The sequence below is a fragment of the Oncorhynchus mykiss genome, chromosome 21, assembly GCF_013265735.2.
Source record: "Oncorhynchus mykiss isolate Arlee chromosome 21, USDA_OmykA_1.1, whole genome shotgun sequence".
NCBI classification, from domain to species: domain Eukaryota; kingdom Metazoa; phylum Chordata; class Actinopteri; order Salmoniformes; family Salmonidae; genus Oncorhynchus; species Oncorhynchus mykiss.
In genome coordinates this window covers 11265856-11286097 of record NC_048585.1, presented here as the reverse complement: position 1 = coordinate 11286097, position 20242 = coordinate 11265856, and the positions used below count along the sequence as shown (strand labels likewise).

The 20242-nt window shown below is 45.3% G+C and overlaps 1 protein-coding gene and 1 long non-coding RNA gene across 2 annotated transcripts; both read left to right on the top strand.

Moving 5' to 3' along the window:
- Window positions 1–1945: 1945 nt before the first annotated feature.
- LOC110515612 (ras-related protein Rab-19-like) lies at window positions 1946–12681 on the top strand. Its single transcript, XM_036956865.1, has 3 exons — window positions 1946–2863; window positions 9868–10051; window positions 10320–12681. Exons 1-3 carry the CDS (start codon window positions 2660–2662, stop codon window positions 10601–10603), a joined length of 672 nt encoding a protein of 223 aa, XP_036812760.1. The 5' UTR covers window positions 1946–2659; the 3' UTR covers window positions 10604–12681.
- A 3849-nt stretch (window positions 12682–16530) lies between these two features.
- LOC118942877 lies at window positions 16531–18715 on the top strand. Its single transcript, XR_005038529.1, has 3 exons — window positions 16531–16606; window positions 16647–17438; window positions 17479–18715. It is a non-coding gene; the product is annotated as an uncharacterized LOC118942877 (long non-coding RNA).
- The last annotated feature ends 1527 nt before the right edge of the window (window positions 18716–20242 follow it).

Genomic DNA, 20242 nt, shown 5'->3' with positions numbered 1-20242 from the left:
ATCTTCTCCAGTTCTCTCCCTCCCTCTAGATCCAGGAGTTTGCTGAGTGACTCAATCTCCCCCTGCGCTGCCTTGCTCTCCTCTTTTATCCACTCTCTGTCCTCTATCTCTTTCTTTTACAATTCATTTATCATCTTTCTCACGCTCCTAAACCTCACCATTGCCCCCAACATACTTTCCTGACGGTCCTCCAGCTATAGCTGGTCCTCCAGCGTATCTATCTCTGTAGCTGTTCCACTCTAACCAAAGCTTCTTCTGGTTAACTCTGTTATCCTCTAAATCTATCACCTCCTTTTCCTTCTCCTGGTTATCTCTGTTATCCTCTAAATCTATCACCTAATTTTCCTTCTCCTGGTTATCTCTCTGTGCATGTTTTTTCTCTCTCCTTCTCCAGCTCCAGCTCTACCTCCTCCTTCTCAGCTCTCTCCATCGCCACTGTGCACTGTTTCTCTCTATCCTTCTCCAGCTCTACCTCCTCCTTCTCAGCTCTCTCCATCGCCACTGTGCACTGTTTCTCTCTCTCTTCCTTCCCTTCTGCTCTCTCCATCTCCACATGCACTGTTTCTCTCTCTCTTCCTTCCCTTCTGCCCTCTCCATCTCCACATGCACTGTTTCTCTCTCCTTCTCCAGCTCTACATCCTCCTCCTTCTCAGCTCTCTCCATCGCCACTGTGCACTGTTTCTCTCTCTCTTCCTTCCCTTCTGCTCTCTCCATCTCCACATGCACTGTTTCTCTCTATCCTTCTCCAGCTATACCTCCTCCTTTTTCTCAGCTCTCTCCATCTCCACATGCACTGTTTCTCTCTCTCTTCCTTCCCTTCTGCTCTCTCCATCTCCACATGCACTGTTTCTCTCTCTCTTCCTTCCCTTCTGCTCTCTCCATCTCCACATGCACCTTTTCTCTCTATCCTTCTCCAGCTCTACCTCCTCCTTCTTCTCAGCTCTCTCCATCTCCACATGCACTGTTTCTCTCTCTCTTCCTTCCCTTCTGCTCTCACCATCTCCACATGCACCTTTTCTCTCTATCCTTCTCCAGCTCTACCTCCTCCTTCTCTTCTCTTGTCCTCTTCAACTCTGCCTCTAACAACCTTCTCTCTCTCCATCTTAATTAGATGCCCTTCCAACTCCCCATCTTGCTTCAGATGTACCTTCTTCTCTCTGTCTCTCCGTCTCTCAGACTGCCTTATCTCTGCACTCCATTCTTCCTTTTTTCTTCCTGATTCTCTGTCTCTTTCTGTATCACAGATCTTATTGGATCACACTCCCTCGCTGCTTGTCTTGCCTGGTCTACTGCAAGCTCCAGCCTTTCTTTCTCATCCAGTTCCCCTCTATTTATTCTCCTCTTCATCCATCTGTTCCCTCTTCTTCTGAAAGTCATTTTCTTCTACTTTTAACTTTTCTTTCATTTTATTTTGATGTTTTCTTTCCCCCCGAAACTCTTTCCTTTTCTCCCCCTGGAGATCAACACTCGTCATCTCGTACTCTCTGTCACTGTCCCCAAGACTCTGCAAAGGTAGCCAAGCCATTGCTCCACCAATCCACAAGCCGGAGTTATGTTGTGGTGGAGAATGTTTTGATTGAAGTGTTCTGGAAGATGCTAGTCATTTGAATAGAATGTTTCATTCAAAACAACTGCTTTACAGTTCTGAGTTCCAACATTGAATAGAATGTGAGGCAGAGTTTCCATAAATACTGAAAGTTGTTTTTCTCACAGTTAAAGACAATAATGATAACATGATATATAATTATAATACATCAAAACGGTCTTTCTGTTTTAGTATCTATTTTTGGTATCTATTTAATTTGGAAAGTGTTTAAACAAAATATTTTTAACAAATTGTATCCAGGTTTTGAGAGCAATGTCAATGAGAACTGAAACACTACATTTCCCACAATACCACAGGTGGGAGCTCACGTGACGATTAGCAGGTAGGGCGGGATTAAATTGGTAGAAAGAGACGGAAAAACCTAATGAGGGCGGGAAGGCAACAGGTGGATGGAGGAAGAGAAAGTAACATCCACTAACAAAGACAATCTGGAGGAGAAAAAGGCAGCTCTTTTGACAGTGTAAAGGAGACTCAATCTGTTTCTTATTCTGTGTGGAAGAGTAGTGCTTACTACTGGCTGTTCAGTGCACTCTGTTGCCATTGGAAATGAACTGGGGCAACACCTGAGAGGAGGCTGGTCGGGAGCAGAAAGGGAATGCTTTCTTTCTGGAGAATTGAGCCGCTGTTATCCTCACCTGGTGGATGTACGGGGCGGAGAGAGGCCTGATTGGAGGGAACATTCTGGGCTCCGTTCTCAGCTCCGAGGTGGTTATATGGCCAGAAGGAAATCCTGTATCACACCTGATCAACTAAAGAATGCTATTTTCCACACTTGTGCTGTGACCTACTACAGTACTGAAGCTACTGTATATGGAAGAGCCTTCTCTGGCCAGGGAGGATTTAGGAGTCACGAAGCGACAGGTACAAGTCAACAAGAGACCCTAGGTCATCTGGGATTATAACCTAGCAACAACCATCACGGGATAGCATTGTAAGGCAGACATCACTCACTTGCTTATAACACAGTTATAACATAGTCATAGCATTGTGACGTGACACTAAGTCAGTGTCTTGGTGTGGCTCCCAGGCCCAGACAGCCCACTCCTCTTCACGATGCAACAGCCAACTGGAGGAGTGGAGCAGCAGGACGAATCCTTTGATTTCCTGTTCAAGATCATCCTGATTGGAGATTCTAACGTGGGCAAGACCTGCGTGGTCCAGAGCTTCAAGTCAGGACAGTTCTCAGAGAGGCAACAGAACACCATAGGAGTGGACTTCACCGTGCGGACAGTGGACATCGAGGGCAAGAAAATTAAGGTAAGGAAGTCAGCCTCAAACCTTTAGGAGAAATGGTGCTTTTATAGAACTTAAAGGGTTCAGTGAAAGTCAGCCTAAACCTAACCCTAACCCTACAGTCACTGTCACTCCAGCAAGCTGTTGCATAGCAACAGAGCTGCAGTTGGTAGTGTGTTGATAGTTTGAACATCTACAACACATCTTCTGTTGTTGACTATACACATAACGTATAACTGAAATGTCAAAGTGTTGCTGTCTGAATACTTCAGTTTGGAGGCCATTGGGGTGGTTGGTGTAAAACACAGCTGTTGTCTTGTGATACTGTCAAGAAGGCTTTGCAGGCCTTAATTAAGTTGACACTTAACACAAGTTGGACCGGCATTTCATGAGGGACTCGCCTTTCTGGTTCTCCTACAACACATCAGCCATTCCTCTTTCTCTTCCCTGACCAAAAACGTCACTATTTATTTTTAAACTTCAATGAGAAAAGTGAGAGTAAGCCTTAAGTACCTATTGAGGTCAAACTACTGTATGCTTGAATAGGAAACCTCTATGAGGGGCTGGCTACACTCTTATCATTTTGTTTGCTATCTAGATTCTAGAACCTTAAAGGCTTTTTGGTTGCAGGTAGAATGCTTTGTGTTCCATGTAGAACCCTCTCTACAGATGGTTCTACCTGGAGCCAAAAACGGTTCTAACTGGAATCAAAAAGGGTTCTCCTATGGGTCAGCCGAAGAACTCTTTTGGAACCCTTTTTTCTAAGAGTGTAGGTTTAAATACATTAAAGATACTTTAAGTTGAAATGATTTTGTAGCTGGAGGGCCCCTCCCTCCCTACTCTACCAACACATGCTAACTGTATTGTTCCCCAAACCTGCCAGACAAGAGAGGCGATAGGAAGGTATTTATGGTGCGGCCTCTTCCTCTTACCAACCACTCTTAGAAAAAAGGGTCACAAAAGTATTCTTCCACTGTCCCCGTAGGAGAACCCTTTTTGGTTCCATGTAGAACCCTCTGTGGAAAGAACCAAATAGGGTTCTATGGGGACAGCCAAATAACAATTTTCAGTGGTAGATAGCACCATTTTGTTTAAGAGGTATAGTAACATTATTACTAGAGGGGCCTACTGTGTGTCATATACCTCCTTCATTCTAGAATGGGTTCTATTTCATTCTGTGTTACTGACCGTATCCTCAACCAACTGACCTTTGACACAGGAAGGAAGGAAGAGCAGGCAAGTGGATGGCTTCAGAATGTATCTTAGTCTGGGGCTCTGTCCCAGAGCGCACCCTATTCCTTATCTAGTGCACTACTTTTGACCAGGGCCCATGTCTCTGGTCGAAAGTAGTGCACTATATAGGGAATAGGGTGTCATTTGGTTTATGGCCACTCTGTGTGAATAGGGCTTTGTTGCCTCAACTGACCGCACATCAGAACGAATGCAAATCATGCATGATGACAACACTAGACCATTGTTGCTATCCCTGTACCACACACATAACTCCACGTGACAACTGTAACCACACAAAGAGACAGAGATCAATGCAAACAGCATTTATTCAGTCTGCTTGTACTTTTTACTGACAGGAACATGGATATTATTTAACTGTAAAGAGTTGTATTTACTGACAGGAACATGGATATTATTTAACTGTAAAGAGTTGTATTTACTGACAGGAACATGGATGTTATTTAACTGTAAAGAGTTGTATTTACTGACAGGAACATGGATGTTATTTAACTGTAAAGAGTTGTATTTACTGACAGGAACATGGATATTATTGAACTGTAAAGAGTTGTATTTACTGACAGGAACATGGATATTATTTAACTGTAAAGAGTTGTATTTACTGACAGGAACATGGATATTATTCTGCTGTAAAGAGTTGTATTTACTGACAGGAACATGGATATTATTTAACTGTAAAGAGTTGTATTTACTGACAGGAACATGGATGTTATTTAACTGTAAAGAGTTGTATTTACTGACAGGAACATGGATATTATTTAACTGTAAAGAGTTGTATTTACTGACAGGAACATGGATATTATTCTGCTGTAAAGAGTTGTATTTACTGACAGGAACATGGATATTATTTAACTGTAAAGAGTTGTATTTACTGACAGGAACATGGATGTTATTTAACTGTAAAGAGTTGTATTTACTGACAGGAACATGGATATTATTTAACTGTAAAGAGTTGTATTTACTGACAGGAACATGGATATTATTTAACTGTAAAGAGTTGTATTTACTGACAGGAACATGGATATTATTTAACTGTAAAGAGTTGTATTTACTGACAGGAACATGGATGTTATTTAACTGTAAAGAGTTGTATTTACTGACAGGAACATGGATATTATTCTGCTGTAAAGAGTTGTATTTACTGACAAGAACATGGATATTATTTAACTGTAAAGAGTTGTATTTACTGACAGGAACATGGATGTTATTTAACTGTAAAGAGTTGTATTTACTGACAGGAACATGGATGTTATTTAACTGTAAAGAGTTGTATTTACTGACAGGAACATGGATGTTATTTAACTGTAAAGAGTTGTATTTACTGACAGGAACATGGATATTATTTAACTGTAAAGAGTTGTATTTACTGACAGGAACATGGATGTTATTTAACTGTAAAGAGTTGTATTTACTGACAGGAACATGGATATTATTTAACTGTAAAGAGTTGTATTTACTGACAGGAACATGGATGTTATTTAACTGTAAAGAGTTGTATTTACTGACAGGAACATGGATATTATTCCACTGTAAAGAGTTGTATTTACTGACAGGAACATGGATATTATTTAACTGTAAAGAGTTGTATTTACTGACAGGAACATGGATATTATTTAACTGTAAAGAGTTGTATTTACTGACAGGAACATGGATGTTATTTAACTGTAAAGAGTTGTATTTACTGACAGGAACATGGATATTATTTAACTGTAAAGAGTTGTATTTACTGACAGGAACATGGATATTATTTAACTGTAAAGAGTTGTATTTACTGACAGGAACATGGATATTATTTAACTGTAAAGAGTTGTATTTACTGACAGGAACATGGATATTATTTAACTGTAAAGAGTTGTATTTACTGACAGGAACATGGATGTTATTTAACTGTAAAGAGTTGTATTTACTGACAGGAACATGGATATTATTTAACTGTAAAGAGTTGTATTTACTGACAGGAACATGGATGTTATTTAACTGTAAAGAGTTGTATTTACTGACAGGAACATGGATATTATTTAACTGTAAAGAGTTGTATTTACTGACAGGAACATGGATATTATTTAACTGTAAAGAGTTGTATTTACTGACAGGAACATGGATGTTATTTAACTGTAAAGAGTTGTATTTACTGACAGGAACATGGATATTATTTAACTGTAAAGAGTTGTATTTACTGACAGGAACATGGATATTATTGAACTGTAAAGAGTTGTATTTACTGACAGGAACATGGATATTATTTAACTGTAAAGAGTTGTATTTACTGACAGGAACATGGATATTATTGAACTGTAAAGAGTTGTATTTACTGACAGGAACATGGATATTATTTAACTGTAAAGAGTTGTATTTACTGACAGGAACATGGATATTATTTAACTGTAAAGAGTTGTATTTACTGACAGGAACATGGATGTTATTTAACTGTAAAGAGTTGTATTTACTGACAGGAACATGGATATTATTTAACTGTAAAGAGTTGTATTTACTGACAGGAACATGGATATTATTTAACTGTAAAGAGTTGTATTTACTGACAGGAACATGGATGTTATTTAACGGTAAAGAGTTATATTTAGTTTCTTTATCACTTTGCATGACAACGGCAGTGCCCTTGCTCCAGGCAGTGCCCTTGCTCCAGGCAGTGCTCTTGCTCCAGGCAGTGCTCTTGCTCCAGGCAGTGCTCTTGCTCCAGGCAGTGCCCTTGCTCCAGGCAGTGCCCTTGCTCCAGGCAGTGCCCTTGCTCCAGGCAGTGCCCTTGCTCCAGGCAGTGCTCTTGCTCCAGGCAGTGCTCTTGCTCCAGGCAGTGCTCTTGCTCCAGGCAGTGCCCTTGCTCCAGGCAGTGCCCTTGCTCCAGGCAGTGCTCTTGCTCCAGGCAGTGCCCTTGCTCCAGGCAGTGCTCTTGCTCCAGGCAGTGCCCTTGCTCCAGGCAGTGCCCTTGTTCCAGGCAGTGCCCTTGCTCCAGGCAGTGCCCTTGCTCCAGGCAGTGCCCTTGCTCCAGGCAGTGCTCTTACGCCAGTGCTCTTGCTCCTGGCAGTGCCCTTGCTCCAGGCAGTGCCCTTGCTCCAGGCAGTGTTTTTGCTCCAGGCAGTGCTCTTACGCCAGTGCTCTTGCTCCAGGCAGTGCCCTTGCTCCAGGCAGTGCTCTTACGCCAGTGCTCTTGCTCTAGGCAGTGCCCTTGCTCCAGGCAGTGCCCTTGCTCCAGGCAGTGCTCTTGCTCCAGGCAGTGCTCTTACGCCAGTGCTCTTGCTCCAGGCAGTGCCCTTTCTCCAGGCAGTGATTTTGCTCCAGGCAGTGCTCTTGCTCCAGGCAGTGCCCTTGCTCCAGGCAGTGCCCTTGCTCCAGGCAGTGCCCTTGCTCCAGGCAGTGTTTTTGCTCCAGGCAGTGCTCTTACGCCAGTGCTCTTGCTCCTGGCAGTGCCCTTGCTCCAGGCAGTGTTTTTGCTCCAGGCAGTGCTCTTACGCCAGTGCTCTTGCTCCAGGCAGTGCCCTTGCTCCAGGCAGTGCTCTTACGCCAGTGCTCTTGCTCCAGGCAGTGCCCTTGCTCCAGGCAGTGCCCTTGCTCCAGGCAGTGCTCTTGCTCCAGGCAGTGCTCTTACGCCAGTGCTCTTGCTCCAGGCAGTGCCCTTGCTCCAGGCAGTGTTTTTGCTCCAGGCAGTGTTTTTGCTCCAGGCAGTGCTCTTGCTCCAGGCAGTGCTCTTACGCCAGTGCTCTTGCTCCAGGCAGTGCTCTTGCTCCAGGCAGTGCTCTTGCTCCAGGCAGTGCTCTTATGCCAGTGCTCTTGCTCCAGGCAGTGCTCTTGCTCCAGGCAGTGCTCTTGCTCCAGGCAGTGCTCTTACGCCAGTGCTCTTGCTCCAGGCAGTGCTCTTGCTCCAGGCAGTGCTCTTGCTCCAGGCATAAATGGAGTTGCAGGGTGTTTTTTGCTTCCCTCCCTATAGAGGTGTGTCATTGTTAAACACAGGAACCCGTGGAAATCCCCTGTACATCACTGCACACATACTGTATATAAGCTATCCCACCCAAAGCCAGTGGATATCCCCTGTACATCACTGCACACATACTGTATATAAGCTATCCCACCCAAAGCCAGTGGATATCCCCTGTACATCACTGCACACATACTGTATATAAGCTATCCCTCCCAAAGCCAGTGGCAGAGACATGTTTACTGCATTAGAACTACAGCACGTACGAATCAAAACAGATCATCCCTACAGTAGCTTTTGGAAGCATATAAACAACATGTTCTCCTGTGCTTGTGTACATGTTGTGTGGATGATTAGGAGAAAGAGAGATGAAAGGATGTAATTGGGGGTTTTAGAGGAAGACAAAGATAAAGTCTGTGAGGACAGTGATAAAGAAACCAATGCAGGGAAGACCAGGTGAGCATGGGAGTTTAGGAACTCTGGTGCCAGGTGTGTCAGGTTGCTATGGCAGTTGTTGCTATGCTAACATGAAGAGAGGAGCAGATCAGGCGGAGGCTGAAGGAGATACCTGAGACACACAGTGGCATATTGCAGCCTTTTTTAACATTTACAGTACATCATCATTTTGTTAAGGTGTCATTTCAGTAGTGCTGCCTTCACACAGAGTTTGTATTGTTCCCTCCAGGAGAATATTAGACTGTGAGATCATTGTGTTTGTGTTGTTCCCTCCAGGAGTATATTAGACTGTGAAATCATTGTGTTTGTGTTGTTCCCTCCAGGAGTATATTAGACTGTGAGATCATTGTGTTGTATTGTTCCCTCCAGGAGTATATTAGACTGTGAGATCATTGTGTTGTATTGTTCCCTCCAGGAGTATATTAGACTGTGGGATCATTGTGTTGTGTTGTTCCCTCCAGGAGAATATTAGACTGTGAGATCATTGTTTTGTTTCGTTCCCTCCAGGAGAATATTAGACTGTGAGATCATTGTTTTGTATCGTTCCCTCCAGGAGAATATTAGACTGTGGGATCATTGTGTTGTATTGTTCCCTCCAGGAGTATATTAGACTGTGAGATCATTGTGTTGTATTGTTCCCTCCAGGAGTATATTAGACTGTGAGATCATTGTTTTGTATCGTTCCCTCCAGGAGTATATTAGACTGTGAGATCATTGTGTTGTATTGTTCCCTCCAGGAGTATATTAGACTGTGAGATCATTGTGTTGTATTGTTCCCTCCAGGAGTATATTAGACTGTGGGATCATTGTTTTGTATCGTTCCCTCCAGGAGTGTGAGATCATTGTGTTGTATTGTTCCCTCCAGGAGTATATTAGACTGTGAGATCATTGTGTTGTATTGTTCCCTCCAGGAGTATATTAGACTGTGAGATCATTGTGTTGTATTGTACCCTCCAGGAGTATATTAGACTGTGAGATCATTGTTTTGTATCGTTCCCTCCAGGAGTGTGAGATCATTGTGTTGTATTGTTCCCTCCAGGAGTATATTAGACTGTGAGATCATTGTGTTGTATTGTTCCCTCCAGGAGTATATTAGACTGTGAGATCATTGTGTTGTATCGTTCCCTCCAGGAGTATATTAGACTGTGAGATCATTGTTTTGTATCGTTCCCTCCAGGAGTATATTAGACTGTGAGATCATTGTTTTGTATCGTTCCCTCCAGGAGAATATTAGACTGTGAGATCATTGTTTTGTATCGTTCCCTCCAGGAAAATATTAGACTGTGAGATCATTGTGTTTGTGTTGTTCCCTCCAGGAGTATATTAGACTGTGAGATCATTGTGTTTGTGTGTGAGATATTTATCTAATTCCGTGTGTGTCTGTGTAAAACAGATGCAGGTATGGGACACGGCTGGACAGGAGCGTTTCCGGACCATCACCCAGAGTTACTACCGCAGCGCCCACGGCGCCATGATCGCCTATGACATCACACGCCACGGAACCTTTGACTCCGTGTCCAATTGGATCAGGGAGGTGGAGCTGTACGGCGCGGCCAATGTAGTGCTCTGTCTCATTGGTGAGTGGGAGCAAAAACATTTGCTAACGCTATGTGGCATGGGCCATTGTTTTGAATTGAAATGTTTGTTCTATCCTTTGTATTTCTATAATTGAGATGTAAAGATTTGAAACAAAAAAAATCTGGGCCTCTCTCAGAAAAGAGGTACAAACCTTTAAAATACTTTAACCCCTGACCCCTTCCTATTCAAATAAAGGTCAAATCAATGTGTTTTTGACAAATCAGTTCTAAAAACAAAACTTGAAACACCTATTTCTCTCCTTCCCAGGTAACAAGTCTGACCTGGAGTCTGAGCGTCAGGTGTTGTTCCAGGAGGCATGCTGTATGGCTGAGGAGAGAGGCATCCTGGCAGCGTTAGAGACCTCAGCTAAGGAGGCCCAGAATGTGGACGATGCCTTCATGATGATGGCCCGCGAGCTGCTGGCGCGCAACGGCACTGCCGTCCGGCAACAGGCCCCTAGCAACAATGACTCGCCCCGCGTCCTGCTCCGAGCCAACTCACGACCAATCAACGGGCCAGCGGTGATCACAGACAGGAAGACGTGTTGCTGACATAGAGAGGAGGAAGGACAACAGAGCGAGTGTAAGAATGGATACCTGCGTGTGCCACTGTGTTACCTGGAAGAGGACAGAATAAGGCAGGGATCATCAACTAGATTCAGCCGCGGGACGATCTTTTCTGGAACGGATGGTTGAGGGGCCGGAACACAATTACAATTCATTTGTAAACCACAAATTGACCGCAAGATGCCCAAACAGATATAGTTTGACGAAACATAATCATTTCAAACCTTGTTCACATTTGTATACGTTCACACTTCTCTCCATTATGCCTGGGAATACTTGGGAACAGATTTCTTCAATTAAAATCACTTGGAGCTGATTTCCTGGTGTTTCAACAATCTTTAATGTCCAACAATAACAATTCCACAAAGAAATATATATATATAATAAATAAAACCCACCCGCGGGCCGCCACCTGGGAAACCCTGGAATAGGGGAAGCTGAGACTGTTACAGGCAGAACACACACTCCTTTTGTGTGTGTGACTTTAGGTACTATTGACCTATGTAGTGGTGTAGCGCAGTTTCTCAACCCCCTGACCCCCCCCCCCCCCCCCCACAAGGTAGGAGCAATTTAATTTAAAAAATGCTAAGTAGCTTTTTTTATAGCTGATCTCATGCTCTTTTCCATATTCTGCTGAGAGAACATGTTGCTGTTTTGGTTCTCAGGGATTCTTGAAAGACGGGACAATCTCAACTTTTTCCCACGAATGTTGGTCTTAATATTAACAAAATGTGAAATATAGTTTTTGATCGACCAAAGTATCAGCTATCACACCATGTAAATGAATAACTTCCTAATGACATTTTTAATAAATCATCAAATGCAACTAACTGGATTTCTGTCAACTCCCGTCAGACACCATAAAAGGCATTTTCATTTACAATTCTTACGTGTTTAAAACGGCCTTGGATTGTTTCTCTCTAACATTAGATTATTCAAATACAAATCTCCAAACGTCTTTTTGTTTAGTTTTCTGGATTTAAGACATAAAACAACATTTATAAAACTAACATCACCCCCAGGTCTAACTCAGCAAATATTACAATTGTTTAACCATCTGTTGCAGAACAATGCACATGTTTTGTCTGAATATCGACAACAACAAAATCTTAAGGGGGTCAGTCGTCAGTGACGGAGTTGACAAGCCACTGATGTAGTTGGCAACACATACTGATACTGCCTCTAAAAATACAAGTTCAATACAAACGTTTGTAAAATATGGAAAATTATTAATTTCAGCACTCTGACGGAGTTGACGTTAGACGAAAACCCGACAGAGTTGATGCCTAACAGAGAGGACAAAAATGGATGCCTAACAGTGGACAAAAATGGATGCTTAATTCAAGTGGTATACACAGTAGCAATGATGTTTTACTCCGTTGCTTTATGACTCTAAAACCTAATTTAAAGAATATTTCACTCAAAACTGAGATTTGGTGAACCTCGTCAGATTAGTCTAAAATCTCAAAAGAATCAGGATTGAGTAGGGTCAGCTATGCCATAAGGACCCCTTGTCGTTAGATTACGATAGAATATGAATCTTTGTTAAAATATGTTCCATTTAAGTCACAGAGGGCTCTTGCATAAAACTACATAAGATCGTGTTTCAGTTAATATCCATTATTACCATTCTTTATATCATTTTGGGGAGTTTGAAATTGGGATCCTTTGCTCAGGACAGGGCATTTCCAGGCATAGAGCCGACATGGAAATTAATCATATTCAAAGTATTTAGAAGATTTGAAAAATATATATGTATATATATTGTGTGTGTGCTATGCCAGTGGTTCTATGACACTGTGACCTTGTGAGTGTCCCAGGGGAGGAGTGGACTGGGGCAGTGGATCTGTGACACTGTGACCTTGGGAGTGGACTGGAGCGGTGGATCTATGACACTGTGACTTTGTGAGTGTCCCGGGGGGGGGTGGACTGTAGCGGTGGATCTATGACACTGTGACCCTGTGAGTGTCCCAGGGGGGAGTGGACTGGAGCGGTGGATCTGTGACCTTGTGAGTGTCCCGGGGGGGGAGTGGACTGGAGCGGTGGATCTATGACACTGTGACCTTGGGAGTGTCCCGGGGGGGGGGGGAGTGGACTGGAGCGGTGGATCTATGACACTGTGACCTTGTGAGTGTCCCAGGGGGGAGTGGACTGGAGCGGTGGATCTGTGACCTTGTGAGTGTCCCGGGGGGGGGGGGGGGGGGGGGTGGACTGGAGCGGTGGATCTATGACACTGTGACCCTGTGAGTGTCCCAGGGGGGAGTGGACTGGAGCGGTGGATCTATGACACTGTGACCTTGTGAGTGTCCCAGGGGGGAGTGGACTGGAGCAGTGGATCTGTGACCTTGTGAGTGTCCCGGGGGGGGAGTGGACTGGAGCGGTGGATCTATGACACTGTGACCCTGTGAGTGTCCCAGGGGGGAGTGGACTGGAGCAGTGGATCTATGACACTGTGACCCTGTGAGTGTCCCAGGGGGGAGTGGACTGGAGCGGTGGATCTATGACACTGTGACCTTGTGAGTGTCCCAGGGGGGAGTGGACTGGAGCAGTGGATCTGTGACCTTGTGAGTGTCCCGGGGGGGGAGTGGACTGGAGCGGTGGATCTATGACACTGTGACCCTGTGAGTGTCCCAGGGGGGAGTGGACTGGAGCAGTGGATCTATGACACTGTGACCCTGTGAGTGTCCCAGGGGGGAGTGGACTGGAGCGGTGGATCTATGACACTGTGACCTTGTGAGTGTCCCAGGGGGGAGTGGACTGGAGCGGTGGATCTATGACACTGTGACCTTGTGAGTGTCCCAGGGGGGAGTGGACTGGAGCAGTGGATCTGTGACCTTGTGAGTGTCCCGGGGGGGGAGTGGACTGGAGCGGTGGATCTATGACACTGTGACCTTGTGAGTGTCCCAGGGGGGAGTGGACTGGAGCGGTGGATCTGTGACCTTGTGAGTGTCCCAGGGGGGGGGGGGGGGGGGGGGGGGGGACTGGAGCGGTGGATGAAACACTACAGTACTGTTCCACCTGCTGCCATCCATGTTGTTGCTGAAAGCCTACAGAGCCTGAACAGAGCCTGAACAGAGCCTGAACAGAGCCTGAACAGAGCCTGAACAGAGCCTGGACAGAGCCTGAACAGAGCCTGCACAGAGCCTGCACAGAGCCTGAACAGAGCCTGAACAGAGCCTGCACAGAGCCTGAACAGAGCCTGAACAGAGCCTGAACAGAGCCTGAACAGAGCCTGAACAGAGCCTGCACAGAGCCTGCACAGAGCCTGAACAGAGCCTGAACAGAGCCTGCACAGAGCCTGAACAGAGCCTGAACAGAGCCTGAACAGTGCCTGAACAGAGCCTGAACAGAGCCTGAACAGAGCCTGGACAGAGCCTGAACAGAGCCTGAACAGAGCCTGAACAGAGCCTGCACAGAGCCTGAACAGAGCCTGAACAGAGCCTGGACAGAGCCTGAACAGAGCCTGAACAGAGCCTGAACAGAGCCTGCACAGAGCCTGAACAGAGCCTGAACAGAGCCTGAACAGAGCCTGAACAGAGCCTGAACAGAGCCTGAACAGAGCCTGAACAGAGCCTGCACAGAGCCTGCACAGAGCCTGAACAGAGCCTGAACAGAGCCTGCACAGAGCCTGAACAGAGCCTGAACAGAGCCTGAACAGTGCCTGAACAGAGCCTGAACAGAGCCTGAACAGAGCCTGGACAGAGCCTGAACAGAGCCTGAACAGAGCCTGAACAGAGCCTGCACAGAGCCTGAACAGAGCCTGAACAGAGCCTGAACAGAGCCTGAACAGAGCCTGCACAGAGCCTGCACAGAGCCTGAACAGAGCCTGAACAGAGCCTGAACAGTGCCTGAACAGAGCCTGAACAGAGCCTGCACAGAGCCTGCACAGAGCCTGCACAGAGCCTGAACAGAGCCTGAACAGTGCCTGAACAGAGCCTGAACAGTGCCTGAACAGAGCCTGAACAGAGCCTGAACAGAGCCTGAACAGAGCCTGAACAGAGCCTGCACAGAGCCTGCACAGAGCCTGCACACAGCCTGAACAGAGCCTGAACAGAGCCTGAACAGAGCCTGGACAGAGCCTGAACAGAGCCTGAACAGAGCCTGAACAGAGCCTGAACAGAGCCTGAACAGAGCCTGCACAGAGCCTGCACAGAGCCTGAACAGAGCCTGAACAGAGCCTGAACAGTGCCTGAACAGAGCCTGAACAGAGCCTGCACAGAGCCTGCACAGAGCCTGCACAGAGCCTGAACAGAGCCTGAACAGAGCCTGAACAGTGCCTGAACAGAGCCTGAACAGTGCCTGAACAGAGCCTGAACAGAGCCTGAACAGAGCCTGAACAGAGCCTGAACAGAGCCTGCACAGAGCCTGCACAGAGCCTGCACAGAGCCTGAACAGAGCCTGAACAGAGCCTGAACAGAGCCTGCACATTGCCTGTAGTGTGACTCCCACCAACCTACTCACACAGAGCAAGCTATGTTGTTGTATTAGAAAACATGTGCTCATCAGTGATGTTCTACTGACGTCTCGAGAGACATTTTAATTTGTGATGATTTATGTACAATGTTGCCTAATATGTGACAGTCAATGGTCACACTAACGTTATACTATTGTTATAGACATTCAATTAGATTTTAATTTGAGGCCCTGTGGCAGAAAGTGATAAGGGAAGCTAGTGGGTCTGGGAAGGTGTGATGTCGTTGATGTTTGTATGATGCATTTTGTATCTTTTGTATTGTTTCTCAAAGATCAAATAAAATCAACAACAACAAAAAATTAAATAGATTGTAAAATATGATAAGTGTTGCACTACGGGCTCTTCAAGTTGGGCCTTTGGAAAGGGGTTGAGGTTCAGTTTGAACTAAGTGTTGCACTACGGCCTCTTCAAGTTGGGCCTTTGGAAAGGGGTTGAGGTTCAGTTTGAACTAAGTGTTGCACTACGGGCTCTTCAAGTTGGGCCTTTGGAAAGGGGTTGAGGTTCAGTTTGAACTAAGTGTTGCACTACGGGCTCTTCAAGTTGGGCCTTTGGAAAGGGGTTGAGGTTCAGTTTGAACTAAGTGTTGCACTACGGGCTCTTCAAGTTGGGCCTTTGGAAAGGGGTTGAGGTTCAGTTTGAACTAAGTGTTGCACTACGGGCTCTTCAAGTTGGGCCTTTGGAAAGGGGTTGAGGTTCAGTTTGAACTAAGTGTTGCACTACGGCCTCTTCAAGTTGGGCCTTTGGAAAGGGGTTGAGGTTCAGTTTGAACTAAGTGTTGCACTACGGCCTCTTCAAGTTGGGCCTTTGGAAAGGGGTTGAGGTTCAGTTTGAACTAAGTGTTGCACTACGGCCTCTTCAAGTTGGGCCTTTGGAAAGGGGTTGAGGTTCAGTTTGAACTAAGTGTTGCACTACGGCCTCTTCAAGTTGGGCCTTTGGAAAGGGGTTGAGGTTCAGTTTGAACTAAGTGTTGCACTACGGCCTCTTCAAGTTGGGCCTTTGGAAAAGTACCATACCTGTGTGTCAGTAAGGAGAATACGGACATGCGTACACTTTGGTAAAAGACACCGAAAAACGTTGTAACTCTCTGGCTACCACTAGAGGGGGTAGTAGACCTACATTCACTTATCCACTTCGGAGCATCAGAAGAAGAGAACGAAGCAGCTCCATTATTATGAGTCAAGTGAAGCATCATTGACAACAGCCACAGTATTTCTGCCTGGATACTGTAACTCCTAGACTTGCTATGACCTAACATCACAGGGCCTCTTGTTGCTAAAAAAGTATAGACTCATTTATCCAAATACGGAAATTGTGTTGAAATGTGTATGGCCGGCCAAACTATCCAGCTTTTATGGCATAATACTTCTACTCTCGACAAAGAACTCGGCAGCATCTGGACGAAATGTGAGTTTGGAGAATGCACATAGCTTGGCAGTTAGTACCAGGAGAGAGCCTTTGATTCTGCAGCAGGTATGACAGTTAGTACCAGGAGAGAGCCTTTGATTCTGCAGCAGGTATGACAGTACCAGGAGAGATCCTTTGATTCTGCAACAGGTATGACAGTTAGTACCAGGAGAGAGCCTTTGATTCTGCAGCAGGTATGACAGTTAGTACCAGGAGAGAGCCTTTGATTCTGCAGCAGGTATGACAGTTAGTACCAGGAGAGAGCCTTTGATTCTGCAGCAGGTATGACAGTTAGTACCAGGAGAGAGCCTTTGATTCTGCAGCAGGTATGACAGTTAGTACCAGGAGAGAGCCTTTGATTCTGCAACAGGTATGACAGTTAGTACCAGGAGAGAGCCTTTGATTCTGCAGCAGGTATGACAGTTAGTACCAGGAGAGAGCCTTTGATTCTGCAGCAGGTATGACAGTTAGTACCAGGAGAGAGCCTTTGATTCTGCAGCAGGTATGACAGTTAGTACCAGGAGAGAGCCTTTGATTCTGCAGCAGGTATGACAGTTAGTACCAGGAGAGAGCCTTTGATTCTGCAACAGGTATGACAGTTAGTACCAGGAGAGAGCCTTTGATTCTGCAGCAGGTATGACAGTTAGTACCAGGAGAGAGCCTTTGATTCTGCAACAGGTATGACAGTTAGTACCAGGAGAGAGCCTTTGATTCTGCAACAGGTATGACAGTTAGTACCAGGAGAGAGCCTTTGATTCTGCAACAGGTATGACAGTTAGTACCAGGAGAGAGCCTTTGATTCTGCAGCAGGTATGACAGTTAGTACCAGGAGAGAGCCTTTGATTCTGCAGCAGGTATGACAGTTAGTACCAGGAGAGAGCCTTTGATTCTGCAGCAGGTATGACAGTTAGTACCAGGAGAGAGCCTTTGATTCTGCAGCAGGTATGACAGTACCAGGAGAGAGCCTTTGATTCTGCAACAGGTATGACAGTTAGTACCAGGAGAGAGCCTTTGATTCTGCAGCAGGTATGACAGTTAGTACCAGGAGAGAGCCTTTGATTCTGCAGCAGGTATGACAGTTAGTACCAGGAGAGAGCCTTTGATTCTGCAGCAGGTATGACAGTTAGTACCAGGAGAGAGCCTTTGATTCTGCAGCAGGTATGACAGTTAGTACCAGGAGAGAGCCTTTGATTCTGCAGCAGGTATGACAGTTAGTACCAGGAGAGAGCCTTTGATTCTGCAGCAGGTATGACAGTTAGTACCAGGAGAGAGCCTTTGATTCTGCAACAGGTATGACAGTTAGTACCAGGAGAGAGCCTTTGATTCTGCAGCAGGTATGACAGTTAGTACCAGGAGAGAGCCTTTGATTCTGCAACAGGTATGACAGTTAGTACCAGGAGAGAGCCTTTGATTCTGCAACAGGTATGACAGTTAGTACCAGGAGAGAGCCTTTGATTCTGCAACAGGTATGACAGTTAGTACCAGGAGAGAGCCTTTGATTCTGCAGCAGGTATGACAGTTAGTACCAGGAGAGAGCCTTTGATTCTGCAGCAGGTATGACAGTTAGTACCAGGAGAGAGCCTTTGATTCTGCAGCAGGTATGACAGTTAGTACCAGGAGAGAGCCTTTGATTCTGCAGCAGGTATGACAGTTAGTACCAGGAGAGAGCCTTTGATTCTGCAGCAGGTATGACAGTTAGTACCAGGAGAGAGCCTTTGATTCTGCAGCAGGTATGACAGTTAGTACCAGGAGAGAGCCTTTGATTCTGCAGCAGGTATGACAGTTAGTACCAGGAGAGAGCCTTTGATTCTGCAGCAGGTATGACAGTTAGTACCAGGAGAGAGCCTTTGATTCTGCAGCAGGTATGACAGTTAGTACCAGGAGAGAGCCTTTGATTCTGCAGCAGGTATGACAGTTAGTACCAGGAGAGAGCCTTTGATTCTGCAGCAGGTATGACAGTTAGTACCAGGAGAGAGCCTTTGATTCTGCAGCAGGTATGACAGTTAGTACCAGGAGAGAGCCTTTGATTCTGCAGCAGGTATGACAGTTAGTACCAGGAGAGAGCCTTTGATTCTGCAGCAGGTATGACAGTTAGTACCAGGAGAGAGCCTTTGATTCTGCAGCAGGTATGACAGTTAGTACCAGGAGAGAGCTACTGGTACTAACTGCTTTCAGCCTTACCAATGTATACTGCAATGTCCCTTGGTGGGATGAATAAAGTACTACTAACTACAACTACTACCATTACTACTGCTTTCAGTGTTGTTATTATTATAACAGTAATCAAAAGCACCATGACCATGACAGGCGTTCATGCCTGCAGTTTTTTACAATGGCTCTTTTTTTTAAATGGAGTTTTGTGAGGCACCAACTGAAACAGAAATGGTTTAAATGGAGTTTTGTGAGGCACCAACTGAAACAGATATGGTTTAAATGGAGTTTTGTGAGGCACCAACTGAAACAGATATGGTTTAAATGGAGTTTTGTGAGGCACCAACTGAAACAGATATGGTTTAAATGGAGTTTTGTGAGGCACCAACTGAAACAGAAATGGTTTAAATGGAGTTTTGTGAGGCACCAACTGAAACAGATATGGTTTAAATGGAGTTTTGTGAGGCACCAACTGAAACACATATGGTTTAAATGGAGTTTTGTGAGGCACCAACTGAAACAGATATGGTTTAAATGGAGTTTTGTGAGGCACCAACTGAAACAGAAATGGTTTAAATGGAGTTTTGTGAGGCACCAACTGAAACAGATATGGTTTAAATGGAGTTTTGTGAGGCACCAACTGAAACAGAAATGGTTTAAATGGAGTTTTGTGAGGCACCAACTGAAACAGAAATGGTTTAAATGGAGTTTTGTGAGGCACCAACTGAACCCAGGTATGTGAACCCCTGTGACCTGTAATGAGCAACACAACTGAACCCAGGTATGTGAACCCCTGTGACCTGTAATGAGCACCACAACTGAACCCAGGTATGTGAACCCCTGTGACCTGTAATGAGCAACACAACTGAACCCAGGTATGTGAACCCCTGTGACCTGTAATGAGCAACACAACTGAACCCAGGTATGTGAACCCCTGTGACCTGTAATGAGCAACACAACTGAACCCAGGTATGTGAACCCCTGTGACCTGTAATGAGCAACACATCCAGGGACACCCTATGAATGTCCAGCAGTATTAAGCCTAAAGCTATTCCAGCGTTCCTGTTCCCAGCTCCACATAACAGGGGATTTACTGTTATCTGACGCCTTGGTTGGTTCCCGTATGGATTTCATGGACTTCTGTTCAAGCATTAGGGGGCCTAGTGAAGTAACAAAAGAACTACTGAGAACGGAACGACATCGAAACAAACAATCTAACAAACTAAACAGACATCACATTTCTGGCAACACTCAACCCTCTGGAGTGGGGAAATCTCTTCTGAAACATCTGTAGCTAAACTGTCCTGTCCATTCAGTGAGAATAAGGCTGGAGGAAGAGTGTTTTGTTAGGGGGATGGAATGTCCACCATGTTGAGTCAGTCAGACAATAACAACTTTCAGCACTGACACAGTTAATGGTAGAAGACTGAGAGGTGTGTGAATGGAGTTGACAGATAGACCACAGGGGGATATTTGATGGACAGGGGGCAAAGGAGAGAGGAGAGAGAGAGAGAGAGAGAGAGAGAACACTAGAGAGAGAGAGAGAGAGAGCTAGAGAGAAACAAACAAAGAAACAGAGAGAACACTAGTGAGAG